The sequence below is a fragment of the Salminus brasiliensis genome, chromosome 23 (assembly GCF_030463535.1).
Source record: "Salminus brasiliensis chromosome 23, fSalBra1.hap2, whole genome shotgun sequence".
Taxonomy (NCBI): Eukaryota; Metazoa; Chordata; class Actinopteri; order Characiformes; family Bryconidae; genus Salminus; species Salminus brasiliensis.
The window spans coordinates 2,710,208-2,727,118 of record NC_132900.1 but is presented as its reverse complement, the minus strand read 5'-3'; the positions used below and the strand labels follow the sequence as shown (position 1 = coordinate 2,727,118).

General features: G+C 41.2%; 1 protein-coding gene across 2 annotated transcripts in view; it reads left to right on the top strand.

Moving 5' to 3' along the window:
- The window catches only part of ssbp3a (single stranded DNA binding protein 3a), a 44,253-nt gene that overhangs the window by 26,290 nt on the left and 1,052 nt on the right, over positions 1-16,911 (top strand). The window contains exons 5-17 of one of the 2 annotated variants that reach the window (XM_072668417.1): positions 6,291-6,380; positions 9,921-9,989; positions 11,332-11,391; positions 11,528-11,582; positions 11,737-11,810; positions 12,286-12,365; positions 13,350-13,398; positions 13,913-13,948; positions 14,355-14,418; positions 14,703-14,773; positions 15,970-16,033; positions 16,124-16,152; positions 16,256-16,357. In XM_072668417.1, coding sequence (XP_072524518.1) covers positions 6,291-6,380; positions 9,921-9,989; positions 11,332-11,391; positions 11,528-11,582; positions 11,737-11,810; positions 12,286-12,365; positions 13,350-13,398; positions 13,913-13,948; positions 14,355-14,418; positions 14,703-14,773; positions 15,970-16,033; positions 16,124-16,152; positions 16,256-16,357 — 843 coding nt within the window. The remainder of the gene's footprint in view (positions 1-6,290; positions 6,381-9,920; positions 9,990-11,331; positions 11,392-11,527; positions 11,583-11,736; positions 11,811-12,285; positions 12,366-13,349; positions 13,399-13,912; positions 13,949-14,354; positions 14,419-14,702; positions 14,774-15,969; positions 16,034-16,123; positions 16,153-16,255; positions 16,358-16,911) is intronic. The other variant, XM_072668418.1, reaches the window with a different exon arrangement.

The following is a 16,911-nucleotide window of genomic DNA, read 5'->3' as shown; positions in this document are numbered from 1 at the left end:
TAATTTGACATATAAATATTATGAAATATTACAAAATGAATATTATTATTATTATTATTTTTCAGCAACAGCAGCAGGTGTGTGTGTGTGTGTGTGTGTGTGTGTGTGTGTGTGTGTCCTATTTATTATTCTTTCTAGTCATGTTGTTACATAGTCTCTCTCTCTCTCTCTCTCTCTCTCTCAGTTCAGTTGAAGCTTTACTGACTGTATGACTGTACTGAGTACAATATTGCCAAATAATAAAATAAATCTCTTAATAGATGTAATAATAACAATAACAATTATAATCATTATTATTATTATTATAATTAATAGCATAGCTATATATATACACTTACCAAGCAATTAATTATAAACACCTGTACACCTGTACACCTTTACTGAACTTCAGTCAGCACCCCAAAACATCAATCAGTGATAGTTTAATGCGGTCCTCAGCTTCAGGTACTTCTCAACGCAGCCGGATTGTGTGTGTGGCCGTCCGAGGGGCAGATCTGAGTGTAATGTGATTAAAAGGCAGCGTCGGTGGGCGCGGGTGCGGGCAGGAAGTGCAGGCCGGGCTGTTTTCAGCGTGTTTAGACTGCTTCTGTTTGTGCTGTAGCTGCTGCTGCTGCTGGAGCTCTGTGCCAGACTCCATAGGGGTTAGTGATGGGCTGATAAGAGTGATTGATTCAGGAAGTCGGAGCGGCCCGCTGCTTTCTGCTGAAGCAGGAGGGAGGGTGGCATCCGCTGGCATGGAAGCCCCCACACTTTTCTTTCTTCCTTTTCTTTCTTTTGTTCGGCTGGTCAGTTTAGAGACGCTCTCAAAACGAAACGTTTCCAGAAAGGAAGGTTTGATGCCATAGATAAACACCTTTTGGTTCTCTGAAAAGTCAGTGTTATACAAGTTTTACAGGTAGACACTCCAACTGACTCTATGTTTATTTAGGTTTATTCCAAAGTTATACAGAGTTAATTACAGGTAGACACTCTCACTGACCACTGACTTCTTTGGTTTATTTGGGTTTACTCTAATGTTATATAGAGTTAATTACAGGTATTTGGGTTTATTTCAGTGTTATGTAGAGTTAATTACAGGTAGACACTCTCACTGACCACTGACTTTATGTTTAATAGAGTTTATTCTAATGTTATATAGAGTTAATTACAGGTAGACACACTCGCTTTGATCACTGACTTTATGTTTAATAGAGTTTATTCTAATGTTATATAGAGTTAATTACAGGTAGACACTCTCACTAACCACTGACTTTATGTTTATTTGGGTTTATTCTAATGTTATATAGAGTTAATTACAGGTAGACACTCGCTTTGACCACTGACTATGTTTAATAGAGTTTATTCTAATGTTATATAGAGTTAATTACAGGTAGATACTCGCTTTGATCACTGACTTTATGTTTAATAGAGTTTATTCTAATGTTATATAGAGTTAATTACAGGTAGATACTCGCTTTGATCACTGACTTTATGTTTAATAGAGTTTATTCTAATGTTATATAGAGTTAAATGCAGGTAGACACTCACTTTCACCACTGACTTTATGTTTATTTGGGTTTATTCTAATGTTATATAGAGTTAATTACAGGTAGACACTCTCACTGACCACTGACTTTATGTTTAATAGAGTTTATTCTAATGTTATTTAGAGTTAATTACAGGTAGACACTCTTACTAACCACTGACTTTATGTTTATGTGGGTTCATTCCGATGTTTTGCTGGTAGAAACACTCCCTGCTGAGATAGATCTGCAGGTGGTTGGGTGATGTTCATCACATGGAACTATAGTGAGCCGTGTCCTACAGTTTATGATGGTCTAATTGCGTAATTAAGTAATTACGTTTAAATGACAATGTGATGTAGGTTGGATGTATAGCAACAGAACAATAATAACTGAGAGCTAAAGTGGATGCCGGTTTACCACATACTGAGTTTTGCAGTAATTGGCCTATTGAAAGGTCCAGTCAGGTGGGGTTCTGATTGTTAGGCAGATGTTACGTCCATGAGGCTCAGTTTAGAAACAATAGATGGATTTAGTGCAGCTAGCCTTAGGCTGGGTTCAAAACCCTGCAGTCCTGCTTTCAGAAGCCTCTTCTTTCTCATGAAAATGACCCTTTATCCCTCATTCTGTCATTAACTACCCCCTCAGCAAGTCGCACGAAGCTTTCTGTCCGCTTTTTGTCCAAATGTTTGTGGACACCCCTTCTAATGAACTCATTCAACTGCTTTAAGTTGCACCCATTGCTGACATAGACAGACAAATGCGCATACACACACATACAGCTTGTCTTGCCCCTGTAGAGAAGAAGTACTGCCAATAGAATAGGACTTTCTGGAGCAGATAAACATCATGAACCTATTGGCTCCATGCTACCTAATGCCAGGCGTGGGCTATAGGAGGGGTATAAAGCCCCCCAGCAGCATTGAGCTGTGGCGCAGTGGAAGAACTGTGTTCTCTGGAATGATGGTGGTGGAGCTCCATCCAGTACTTTTGGGATGAGATGGGGAGTTGGGGATGATGAGGTGGGGTGGTGATCATCATCCAACATCCTGACTTCACCAACGCTAAATGCAATCAAACCCTCACAGTCAAAATCTAGTAGAAAGTCTTCTTCTCTGGACAGTAGAGACAGTTACTCCAACAAAAGCTGGATCAACTCTTTTTTTTAATACCATTGATTTCAGAAGAAACAGTGCACAAGCAGCTGTCCCAATACTTTTGTCCAAATGTGGTTTAATTTGTTTTGTACTAATTTAAAGGTTCTTCTATGACATAGACGGTTCTTTACGGAACCGAAAGTGGTTCTTCTACGGCATCGCTCAAAGAATCATTTCAAACACCTTTACTTTTAATGGTGTACAGTACGAGCCTGAACGGGCCAGTGTCTGGGGTCGTAATGTTGTGGAATCTGCCTCAGTCCACTGTTTCAGGGGTTTATTGGTCAGTCTGTTGACTTTCTGTATCCCGGCCCTTTCAGACCGAGTTAATCTCACTCATAATCTCTGTTTGCGATCTTCGGACACAAAGAGGATTAAGGCGGGCCGCTGAGGAAAAGCTCTAAAATATGTCCCTCTGGCCCAGTTCAGCAGTTTGGGAGGATTAAAAAGTGTTGATAAACTCTGGGCGGGGACGCGCCGGACTAGGGTTTGGGAAAAGTCGTGCCTTATTCCCTAAACAGGACTGTCTCAGACCTGCTGACTTGCTTACTCACTGTCTGTGTGTTTGCTTAACTCCACCGAACTACAGGACTCGCGGCGTCTGTGTTAATCTAATCACGGTATTGGTTATTTCTGATGGTTACACATTAACCCAGCATGAGAACCTGGCAAGGAGAGTGTTACGATCTACAGAACAATACACACACACACACAACACAACAGAATTGTATTAAAAAAGTTATTAATCATTAAACCTGTAAATAATTACAATAACTGCAATAAATGATTAAGTATCTATAATAAATGATGCAGTAATTATCAGAAATGATTTAGTATCTACTGTTAATTCATCCCTATCCTCACTAAATGGACAAAAGTATTGGGACACCCACTCATTTATTGTTTCTTCTGAAATCGAGGGTATTTATTTTTTTTTAAAAGAGTTTCTCCGGCTTTTGTTGGAGGGAGGAAGGCTTTCTAAAAGATTCTGGAGGAGCATTGCTGTGAGGATTTGTTTGCATTCAGCAACAAGTGCGTCAGACAAGGTCAGAATGTTGGAAGATGAACGCCACCCCACCTTATCATTCGTCAACTTATTATTAAGTATTGGATTGAATGGAGCACTGCTCCACAGCTCCATATTGGGGGGGTGGGGGGGCTATATACCCCTCTACTAGCCCACCCCTGGCATTAGGCATAATGGAACCAATAGGTTCATCATGTTTATCTGCTCCAGATAGTCCTATTGTATTGGCAGTACTTCTGCTCTACAGTGACTGGACAAGCTCTGTGCGTGTCAGCAAAGTGTGCGACATAAAGTGGCTGAATGCATTCATTAGAAAAAACTATGAATCAGCAGGTGTCCCAATACTTTTGTCCAAACTGTGTACACAGCTAAACAGCTAAAAGACAGGGAACAGTTTCCAGAATCCTGAAGGAACCCTGACTTACACGTTCCTCTCCTACAGGTCACCTATGGGGTTCGTCTGACTGCTCTTCTGAGTCCGAGTCTGAGCTCTGGCTGCCTCCCAGCTGGAGTGTCTGAAAGCTGATTAGAGCACAGGTCAGGGCTTAAGGGGCTTATAGCAGGTAGAGCAGGCATCTTACACTCAAATCCCCCAAAGAAGCTCATCTTGTTACAGCTGCTCTTCTTAGGCGTCGCTGGAAGACACTGTTCAGAGACAACCTTAGAAGGACAAATTTCAGGTTGGAAGAGCACATAGGTAGGAAGCCAGTAACCCCTTAAAGGGCCCTTATTCTACGGCCCACGTTCCATATGAGCATACATATATACCATATACCTATCAACGGACATGAGGCATGAATACCTGAATTCGGGTCGACTCGGGACCCTAGAACCTGTACTGATGGAAGAATGGTGTAGTCTGGTGTCGGTGCTGAACATTGATATGTCAGCATTAAAGGCTGTTAGATATCAGATACGGTTGCAGTTGCGCTGCAGGAGCGTTTTATCTCCGAGGCAGGAACATTAATAGAGTGATGGAGTGATTATTCGTGACTGGAGTGCTTGCCTTGCATGAAACGTCAAGTGCTGTCAAAAAAAAAGCTGCACATAATACCCAGTGATGTTGAGTGTAATTGACTTTGATTGATTAGAGGCCTGACTTCTCCTAAATCTGCGGCTCATTAAGAAGATGACCCGTCTGTGATTAGCCCCCGCAGCGCTGCAGGACACATTTCCTCTATTGATTTTGCTGATGCTTCCATTTTTACTGCGGAGAGAATATTTAGATGAGAGGAGGCTTCTGGAAATGCACCAAGGCCCGTTCGTCAGCGCATGTTTGTGAAGTTTGCGTCGGTTGATTTTAGATCGAGTCGATCTGTAAAATCCGCTGCAGTCCAGAAGCATCTGAGAGTACATTTAGATTCTTTTAGATGATCTCAGAACAGGATTCAAAAGTTCAGATTCAAAGATTCAAGACCAGATAGTGTCAAAACATTAAACATAATCATCAGATAAAGCATATCTGATGATTAAAAAAATAAAAAGACCAAAACATAAAGATTCAGACAATTCAGTATGATCCAAAAACAAAGATTCAGAAGATGTAGCATGATCCAAATAAAGATTTAGAGGAATCAAAATGATCCAAATAAAGATTCACAATATTTAACATTATCCAAACAAAGATTTACAAGATTCAGTATAATATAAAAAACAAGATTCGGAAGATTCAGCTTCATCCAAATAAAGACTTAAAAGATTCATCATGATTCAAATAAAAACGCAAAAGATTCAAAATTATCCAAATAAAACATGAATTAAACATGATCCAAACAAAGTATCCAATATCATTAAAAAGCAAAGATTAAAAAAAAATCATTTGACAGAAAAATAAAGATATATACAATTCAGTGTTACAAAAACCAAGATTTCAAAGGTTCAACATGATCCACATAAAGATTCACAATATTCAACAGGATTCAAACAAAGATTCAACATTATCCAAATAAAGATTTTAAAGATTCAACATGATCCAAACAAAGATTCAGCATGATTCAAATAAAGATTAAAACGATTCAATATAATTAAAAAAACAAGATTCAAAAGGTTCAACATGATTCAAATAAATATTTAAAAGATTAAAAAGATTCACAATATTCAGTATAAAAAATATAGATTTAGACAATGATGCAAAAACCAAGATTCAAAAGATTCAGCATGATCCATATACAGATTTTAAAGATTCAACATAGTCCAAACAAAGATTCAGCATGATTCAAATAAAGATTCAAAAGATTCAATATAATGTAAAAAACAAGATTCAAAAGGTTCAACATGATTCAAATAAATATTTAAAAGATTCAAAAGATTCACAATATTCAGTATAAAAAATAAAGATTCAGACAATTCACTATGATGCAAAAACCAAGATTCAAAAGATTCAATATGATCCAAACAAAGATTCAACATAATCCACATTTATACAATATTTTAAAAAATTCTATATAATTAAAAAATAAAGATTCAAAAGATTCAACATGAATCTGATTGTTTCACTGAATATTTACACAGTATACAGCACGCTTTAGTCAGTACTGTTCCTTCAGAACTGTAGGCGGCTGTAGCCCATCTATAACGTTTACCTCCTGTCCTGTATTTTCACAGAGTGCCGCAGCAGCTCCAAGCCCAGTGCTGGGGAACATGCCCCCCGGAGATGGGATGCCAGGGGGACCCATGCCTCCAGGCTTCTTCCAGGTAGGCCTCAGTCTTATTCCTTCACTTTCTGAACCTTTAATGTGACTTCCTCAAATGTAGCCGATCAGCAAAGTCATGTTTGGTGTCTGAAGTTTTGTTGCTGTAGTTTTTTGAAGCTATGACAGGGTCATGGGCACCTAAGGTTTATTGATGCTCATGGGGGCCCCACCTCACAACGTACTTCTGCTGCTATTGTCTCGGTGCCAGAAACCACAGCAGGACACCTTCAGAGGTCTTGTGGAGTCTATGCCTAAAATGGTTCAGATCTGTTGTGGAGGCACAAGGGGGACCTACTCAATAGTAATGTTGTGGCCGATTGGTGGAGACTTGCTTATGTGGTGTCTGACCATGTGTGTGATCCTGTGTGGACCAACTCAGAAGGTTGGTGGTATATCTGGGTGAATAACTCACAGTTGGTCAGTGACAGAGCAGCTTATTTTAAGTGATATTCAAAATAACCTAACTGACTGAACCCAAACCTCAACAGTGTGCGTTAGGCTGAGCCCATTAGACCCGGTAGGGCACTATAAAAGCTGTATGTCTTTTTGGCCACTGGATACCAGAGAAACCCTGGCTATCACAGAAACCCTGGATACCACAGAAGTCCTAGATACCACAGAAACCCAGGATACCACAAAAGTCCTAGATACCACAGAAACCCTGGATACCATAGAAGCCTTGGCTATCACAAAAACCATTGATGCCACAGAAGCCCTGGATACCACAGAAACCCTGGATACCACAGAAACCCTGGACTCCGCAGAAGCTCTGACTATCACAGAAACCCTGGATACCATAGAAGCCTTGGCTATCACAGAAACCCTGGATACCATAGAAGCCTTGGCTATCACAAAAACCATTGATGCCACAGAAGCCCTGGATACCACAGAAACCCTGGACTCCGCAGAAGCTCTGACTATCACAGAAACCCTGGATACCATAGAAGCCTTGGCTATCACAAAAACCCTGGATACCACAAATGCCCTGGACACCACAGAAACCTTCGCCATTAGAAAAATCCTGGCTATGACAGAAACCCTGGATACCATAGAAGCCTTGGCTATCACAAAAACCCTGGATACCACAAATGCCCTGGACACCACAGAAACCTTCGCCATTAGAAAAATCCTGGCTATGACAGAAACCCTGGATACCACAGAAGCCTTGGCTATCACAAAACCCTGGACACCACAGAAATCCTGGATACCACAGAAACCCTGGATACCACAGAAGTCCTAGATACCACAGAAACCCTGGATATCACAGAAACCCTGGATACCACAGAAACCCTGGATACCACAGAAGTCCTAGATACCACAGAAACCCTGGATACCACAGAAACCCTGGATATCACAGAAACCCTGGCCATCGGAGAAACCCTGGAAAACACAGAAGCCCTGGATACCACAGAAACCCTGGTAACAACGGTTTGTTTAGTGATTGGTCCTTTCAACCACAGCCACATCAGGATCATCTGTGGATATTTAGGAAGGCTCACTTTACTGAAGTTGACCTAATTTTACGGGATTTGTACAGTAAAAGCTCTCAGAATTGGGACGAACTCCCTGTTTTATCAGTGTGCTGTTGGCACTGTCCACTCAGAAGGAGTTCCTTCACACTTGCACTCCAGTATTCCCAGGATTATTTAAGGGTAATTCAGCAGGACTGGGTTCCATGTGAATGCTGGAATCCTGGAGAAAGTTGACCGTTCAACTTCAGACACCGAAGGTGTCTCGGCTGATCGGCTACATTTGGCCGGGTGGGGTGGTGGTGGGGGTGTAAATGAGATTTTTGGCCAAACTTTCCCTCGAACCTTTCTCTATCAGCTTTCAGTCCCAGAGAGTCAAACACCAGGCCAAAATCACACACACACATGCACTCCCACTCACACACACACACACAAACACACACGTGCCATCAGTTTTGAGATGGCGCACACAGAGGGGCCATTATGCCTCTGACTGTGGTTATCTGCCAAGCCCAGCGTCTGCTGGGATTCAGCTTGATTACGACCATTAGCCGCTAATGGCAGCCACTCTAGCTTCACAAAGTAGGGCTACTTTTACTGCGCTGACCGTAAGAGCAAACCGGAGTGGTCACACACAGGTTGCGCAGAAGCGTTTCTGTTAACCGCCCGCTCGTAACGTCATTTAAACCACCCTCCTCCTTTACCATTATATGAACCACCTCATGGAAAGGGCCACCTTCTATATACCCAGTATATCAGCTGACCATACAGCAGCACTGTGTAGATCTATAAGTCCAGACTGTGTCCATCTGTTTCTCTGCAGACTCTGTTATCAGCCTCCTCCTTTCACCCTGTTTGTTCTTCAATGCTCAGGACCCCTCAGGACGGACCACCACAGAGCAGACTGTAGTATTGGGGCGGTGGGTCAGTCATTCTCAGCACTGCAGCATTGACACTGACTGACTGACCAGGTGGCGGCTCTGGTGGTACGAGTGGATCAGACACAGCAGTGCTGCTGCTGGAGTGCTTAAACACTGTGTCTGTCTGTCCACTCACTGTCCACTCACTATTAGACACTCCCACCTAGGTGGTCCAGCCTGTAGATGAAGGTAAAGTCAGAGACAGGAGCTCTCTGATCTGCTGCTGCACAGTTTGCATTGGTCATCCTCTAGTAGCCCTTAATCAGTGACCACAGGACACAGCTGGATATTGCTGGTTGGTGGACTATTCTCAGTCCAGCAGCACTGCTGTGTCTGATCCACTCGTACCACCAGCGCAACACACACTACTAACACACTCTCCACCACCAGGTCAGTCAGCGTCACTGCAGTGCTGAGAATGACTGACCCACCACTCAAATACTACAGTCTGCTCTGTGGTGGTCCGTCCTGTGGGGTCCTGAGCATTGCTAGCATTCTGAGAAAGCGTCCTGATCTTCCAGGGCCTGATAATGAAGTTACATACACACACACACACACACACACACACACACACACACTATAGCCTATAAGTTTCTCTCAAGCACGACTAAGCAAGAGCCATTTTCCCAGTGCAGAGCCATGCAACAGTGGACACGGTGCAACAAGGCCAGTTTGGACGGCCCTGCTGGACTCTCCTGAAACACGACTGACCTCTAGTGGTTACTTTTGTCATAATTTATCAGCCATAACATTAAAACCTAAGCATCCACGAGACTTACAAGATACACTATCTGGACAAAAGTATTGGGACACCTGCTCATTCACAGTTTTTTCCAGAAATCAAGGGAATTAAAAAGAGTCTCTACTGTCCAGGAAAGAAGGCTTTCTACTAGAGTTTGGAGGAGGAGCATTGCTGTGAGGTTTTGATTGCATTCAGCGACAAGAGCGTTAGTGAGGTCAGGATGTTGGATGATATTTAGTACAGTGGTGAGAGCGCAGGCTGATAACCCCGTGCTCAGACTGTGTAAGCTGCAGGCCTCAGCCTCACTGAAGCACTAATACAGCTTTGCTTTGCTTTTTCCTTCCTGCTTTGTTTGTTTCTGCCCCCGCTCCTCCATAACACCCCTGCCCTTCCCCCTGCGGCCCCTGCAGGGTCCCACTGGCTCCCAGCCGTCCCCTCATCCTCCACTTAACGCTAACATGATGGGAGCTCACGGACAGGTAACGACAAACAGACACACACACACAAACACACACACACACACACCAGGGTCTCCATTGAGCTAAAACTCCTTCCTGCATGTGCTTCTGAAGCTTCTGCACGGACTGCTTTAGGATCTCCTAAAAGAGATAACAGCTCAGTCCGAACAGCTAATGTTGCTAACAGTACATTACAATAACAAATAAACAAATAAACTAGGAATTCACTATGAATTACTTATTCACGATTATTAATTTTTTCAGTATCTGCTATTAATTATTTTGATCCACTATGAATCGTGTGAGGTTCACTATACATTAAAAAAATGCATACTATGAATTATTCTGTATGAAAATGAATTATTCAGTATCAATGATGAATTATTCCATAACCACTGTGAATTATTTATCAAATACAATTAATTATTCCATATCCACTATGAATTATCCCATAACCACTGTGAATTATTTATCAAATACAATTAATTATTCCATATCCACTATGAATTATCCCATATTGACAAATATTCAGTATCAATGATGAATTATTCCATAACCACTGTGAATTATTAAAGAACCACTATGAATTATTTATTAAATACAATGAATTATTCCATATCCACTATGAATTCTTAAATATTGACAGTTATTCAGTATCAGTTGTGATTTATTCCATATCCACTATGGATTATTAAAGATCTACACTGAGTTATTCTGTAACCACTATGACTCGACCAGTATCCACTATGAATTATACCAAAAATGCTATGAATTTTTCAATATCTACTATGAATTGTAACTCAGAAACTAGTATGCATTATTCAGTATCTGCTATTAATTATTCTGATTTGCACTATGAATTATTCAAAATCCACTCTGAATTATTCAAAATCCACTCTGAATTATTTACTATGCTCTATGAATCATTATGTAACTACTATATGTTCAGTAGCCACTATGAATTATTTATTAACTAATAATTATTATAATTATTATAATATGTAATACTAATTTATATTCAGTATTCACTGAATTGTTCAGTAAACAGTTGTATTAATGTTATAAATTGTTATTAATTATTCTGTGCTTTGAATCATTCAGAATCCACTATGAATAATTAAAGATCCACTATGAATTATACTATGACTTATTCAAAATCTACTCAATTATTCAGTAACTAATATGCATTATTCAGGACCCGCTATTCTCTTTTGCTCTTTGATTTATTCAAGATCCACTATGAATTATTCAGTATCTACTATTAATTATTATGTATCCACTATGTATTATTTGAGATCTACTATTATGTATTCAGTAACCCTGAATATCGAAAGTCATTGACCATTTGCTTTATTACCTGCAGCCGTTTATGTCACCCCGTTACGCAGGAGGACCTCGACCTCCAATCAGGATGGGAAACCAGGTGAGTCTGGACAGATCGATGCACTGTGGCTTTTTTATGACTCCACATCCAGTATAGGAGCTGGAAATGGTTACTCCCGTCATCTCTATTGATTTTTCACTGATCTGTCATCATTTTCTCCTCACATCTCTGTCAGCCTCCCGGAGGGCAGCCTTTACCGCCCAATGTAATGGACCCAACACGGCCTCCAGGTACTGATATAGTGAAATGAAGACAACCGAAAGTCAATTCAGTGAATCAAACCTTAGTGGAAGTTTATAGAGCAAGTTGGTTGGGTAGGATTGCACACGTAGCCTTGATATAATGGTACAAATGAATGGAGAACCTTTGTTGTTTTGTATTCAGGCCATCCTAACCTGGGAGCCATGCAGAGAATGACTGTCCCCCGAGGGATGGGGCCGATGGGACCCGGGCCACAGGTCTGTCCTTTACACTGTCCTTCAACAACCAGACTAGCTGCACTCCCCATTACACCATCGGCAGGCCCTCTAGTGGCTATTTTGCCTGGCTGTACACAGTTAAATAGAAGAGTCGGTGCTTTCTGTGAGCTCCCATGTTTTTAGTGCTGTATTAAAGATGTGGGAGGCTTTCTTTCTTGTTGGATGCGCTGTGTTTTTTTTTTCAAGTACACACAAGCTCATTCAGGTGGATCACCTTCATTATAAATCCAGTAAGCACCAATGAGGCATCACTTAAATATCAGAGAAGAAATGGCAGAACTTGTGGCAACTTGGGTTGGTCTATGGAAAGATCCTACAAACAGCCCTTGATTGTTGTCCTCGGGCAAGACTCCTAACCTGTGTAACATTTTTTCAAACAGACAAATGCTGCAAGTGTAACTAACCATCCTCTTCTTTCTCCCCTCCATTCCTCTGGGTGCTGTGGTGCCGCTAGTCTGATCCTTGGTTATCATTGCAGAACTACAGCAGTGGGATGAGGCCTCCCAACTCTATGGGCCAAAACATGCCGAACATGTAAGGAATCCCCCTTTTCTATGTTAGTAACAGATCTGTGTACAATTAGCAGCTATTAGTGGCTAGAACAGTATGTAATTACACAGTTATAATCGAGTACACAATATGTCCAAATGTTTGTGGACACCCCTTGTAATGATTGCCTGTCTAGTCCCTGTAGAAAAGTATTTAGATGAACCTATTGGCACCAAGCTGCGTAATGCCAGGCTAGTAGAGGGGTGTAAAGCCCCCCAGCATTGAGCTGTGGAGCAGTGGAAGAACTGTGTTCTCTGAAATGATGGATGGTGGAGCTCCATCCAGTACTTTTGGATTTAGTTGGGGAGTTGGGGGTGAGGTGGGGTGGTGATCATCATCCAACAGCATGACCTCACTAAGTACGCTCTTGCTGCTGAATGCAATCGAATCCTCACAGCAATGCTGCAATGCTCCAGAATGGAGTAGAAAGTCTTCTTCCCTGAATAGTAGAGACAGTTACTCCAACAAAAGCAGGATCAGCTCTTTTAACACCCTAGATTTTAGAAGAAACAATAAATGAGCGGGTGTCCCAATACTTTTGTCCATTTTTCGTATATGTTTTGTTATGTTTAGGTTGTTTTACTCTTATTATAACTTGTCAATAAATGCTGGTAATAATTTCATGAATTATGGTGTGCATAGTATTTTTAGATATTTATAGATATTTCGATATTTTAGTGCATTACCGTACTAAAATGTATGAGTATCTATGAAAAATATTGCACTCACACTGAAAACTGGGATTGGATACTGTCCCCATGTGTAAATAAATGTGTGTCTGAGGATCTGTGTGAACGTGTTGAGAAGAGCTGTGTCACACAAACTCATTAATGCATTTATACTGATAATACTGGACTCTCTAGATCTCTTGTGTGTGATGCGTTAAGTCAGTTATAGATGTTTAATGTGACAGTACACACACACACACACACACACATTAATGTGATTCACTTTCTGTTCCGTGTTCAGGGGCCCAGGGACCGGCAGGCCGTGGCCTAATCCCAATAACGCTAATACAGTAAGTCTTACTTAAAGTTTCCTTTCTGTTTAATTTGTGCCTAATTTGAACATCACTCTATATTTATATTTATATATAATTACTGTTGCTTTATTATTTTTTAGATATTGAATTATTTATGAATAAATATGGAGATTCATCTTGGGATGAACAGGGGTGTTGGGGACGAGGTGGGATGGTGATCGTTAAACATCCTGACCTCACTAACGCTGCTCTTGTTGCTGAACGTAATCAAATCCTCACAGCAATGCTGCTACAAAATCTAGTAGATAGTCTTCTTGCCTGGACAGTAGAGACAGTCACTCCAACAAAAGCAGGATCAGCTCATTTTAATAACCTTGATTTCAGAAGAAACAATGAATGAGCAGGTGTCCCAATACTTTTGTCCAAATAGTATATATAATAAAAATAAATGGTGATTCCTAGAGATGGATATATAATAGATGGAGATTCATCTTGCTATACATTCAAAATCAGATGATTAAACTCATTTATTGATTGATTTTCTCCTCAGATCCCGTATTCCTCATCATCTCCCGGCACATATGTGGTAAGAGCGTTTTTATTCTGGATTGATCTGGAGTTGTGATTATTGAGGTTTATTATGTTAGAGCTGAAGCATTTCTGATGGAGATATATAATTAAGGATATATGCAAACATATATATATATATATATATATATACAGATACATATACAGATACAGATACATATACAGATACATATATATATATATATATATATATATATATATACATACAGATACATATATATATACATATACATATACATATATATACACATATACACATATACAGATACATATATATATATAGCAGAAGTAGGATGTTGCAGAAGTTTATTTTATTATAAAATTATTTTGTTATTTTTGTTTTGGTGCCTTTTTTTGGCTCTTGGCTTTAAACATGTTGCTGATTTTGTCTTTCGTTGTCTCAGGGTCCTCCAGGGGGAGCCGGAGGAGGTTGTCCACCAGGAACCCCCATCATGCCCAGCCCAGCAGGTACGTATTTTTCACCAAAACCCTGTTCTAGATAACAGGGAGTGATACAGTGTCAGAAACCACATAATAACGTCTGTTAGAGATTAGACCTTCACACAGTTTGAGGAGAGTGCAGTTAGCAGCACTATGCTAGCTGTGCATTAGGATCTTTCATGACGTGTAAGTTCCATTAGCCTCTTAGGTCCTCGTAAGTCGCCCCTCACACACACACACACACACACACACACACACACACACTTGACAGGCTTTTGGTTGATGATTTTCTTGTTTTTGTGTCTCTGCAGATTCTACTAACTCTGGAGAAAACCTGTACACCATGATAAACTCGGTGCCGCAGGCAGGGAACAGATCCAGCGTGAGTTTTAAATGGACTGTTTCCCCCTTTTCAGCCCTCAGCAATTTAGTGGTTGTTTACAAATACATTATTCCAATGCACTGTCCAAATGTTATTGGACATTCCTTCTCCTTCTCTATAGATATACAGCTTGTCTAGTCCCTGTAGAGAGGTACTGCTAATAGAATTGGACACTCTGGAGCTGATAAACATCATGAACCTATTGGCACCATGCTGCCTAATGCTAAACGGCATGGGCTAGAGGGGTATAAAGCCCCCCAGCATTAAGCTGTGGAGCAGTAGAAGAACTGTGTTCTTTGAAATGATGGCGGTGGAGCTCCATCCAGTACTTTTGGGATGAGGTGGGGTGGTGACCATCATATCACATCCTGCCCACACTAACTCTCTTTTCTTGTCTTGCTAGCTGAATGCAATCCAACCCTCACAGCAATGCTCCTCCAAAATCTAGCAGAAAGAGTTCTTCACTGTACAGTTTTAACTGTTTAATACCAAAACAGTAAATTAGCAGGTGTCCCAATACTTTTGTCCAAATACTTATGTCCAACATCCTGACCTCACTAACGCTCTTGTCGCGGAATGCAATCAAACCAATCTCACAGCAATGCTCCTCCATAATCTAGTAGAACATCATCTTCCATGGACAGTACCAACTCCTTTAAATACTCCTTAATACCCTTGATTTACCCTTGAAATAAGCAGGTGTTCCAATACTTTTGTCCAACATCCTGACCTCACTTACGCTCTTGTCGCTGAATGCAATCAAACCAATCTTACAGCAATGCTCCTCAATAATCTAGTAGAAAGTCTTCTTCTCTGGACAGTATCAACTCTTTTTAATTCCCTTGATTTCAGCAGAAACCGTAAATAAGCAGGTGTCCCAATACGTTTGTCCAAATACTTTTGTCCAACATCCTGACCTCACTTACGCACTTGTCGCTGAATGCAATCAAACCAATCTCACAGCAATGCTCCTCAATAATCTAGTAGAAAGTCTTCTTCTCTGGACAGTAGACTCCAGCGAAAGCTGGATCAACTCTTTTTAATACCATTGATTTCAGCAGAAACAGTGAATGAGCAGGTGTCCCAATACTTTTGTCCAAATAGCGTATATGTTTTGTATATCAAATTCAGGTCCGAATTATGAATGAACACGCATAGAAAAGTTGCCCACTGTCTTTCTGTTTTTCTCTCTTTAGTTCCCGTTGGGCCCAGACGGCCCCATGGGGGGGCTGGAGCCTCACCACATGAACGGCTCATTAGGTACAGCCTGATTCAAATTGCATTAGAACTTCCAAGCTTAATTAAACGCAAAATTAAGCCCCTTATGATTTCTCTCCTGATTTCCCGTAGGCTCAGGTGACATCGATGGAATTCCCAAGGTAAGCAGCAGTTATAACACTCTTATGAACATTCTGTACCTACTATAACTACAACAAATATATAGACACGACGTCCGTATTTCCTCTTGTTTTGAAACTGCAGAATTCTCCCAACAACCTGAGCAGTATGAGCAACCCACCCGGGACCCCGAGGGACGACGGTGATTTAGGAGGGAACTTCCTTCACTCTTTCCAAAATGAGAACGTGAGTAAAGCTGACCTGGCAGTTCTCCGCCCTGCTGGCTCTTGCTGGTAGCTGCTTGCAGATGGTCCACGCCGGTCTTTGTTGGTCAACGCGGTTGGAAAGCTGCTCAGTTGCTAAGCTGGTTGACCTTTTTGCACCAATCAGCCATAACATTAGCACCATCTACCTAATATTGAGTAGGCCCCCCTTGAGGCATGGACTCCACAAGACCTCTGAAGGTGTCCTGCTGTGGTATCTGGCACCCAGATGTGAGGCCTCCATGGATCACATCAGAAAACCAAAGATGCCCATGACCCTGTCGCCGGTTCACCGGTTGTCCGTCCTTGGAGCACTTTTGGGTTTCTGGTACTGACCACTGCACACCTACCTGATGTTTTGGAGATGTTCTGGCCCAGTCTGACTCGGCTAGAACGTCACAGTTTGGTTCTTCTCAAAGTGTCTCAGAACCGTGAGGTTGATCATTTCACTTGCTGCTCACTTGGAGCCACTGTAGATGGTCAGTGATCTTCACGTGTCAGTGGTGCTAATGTTATGGCTGGTCGGCGGATCGGCTA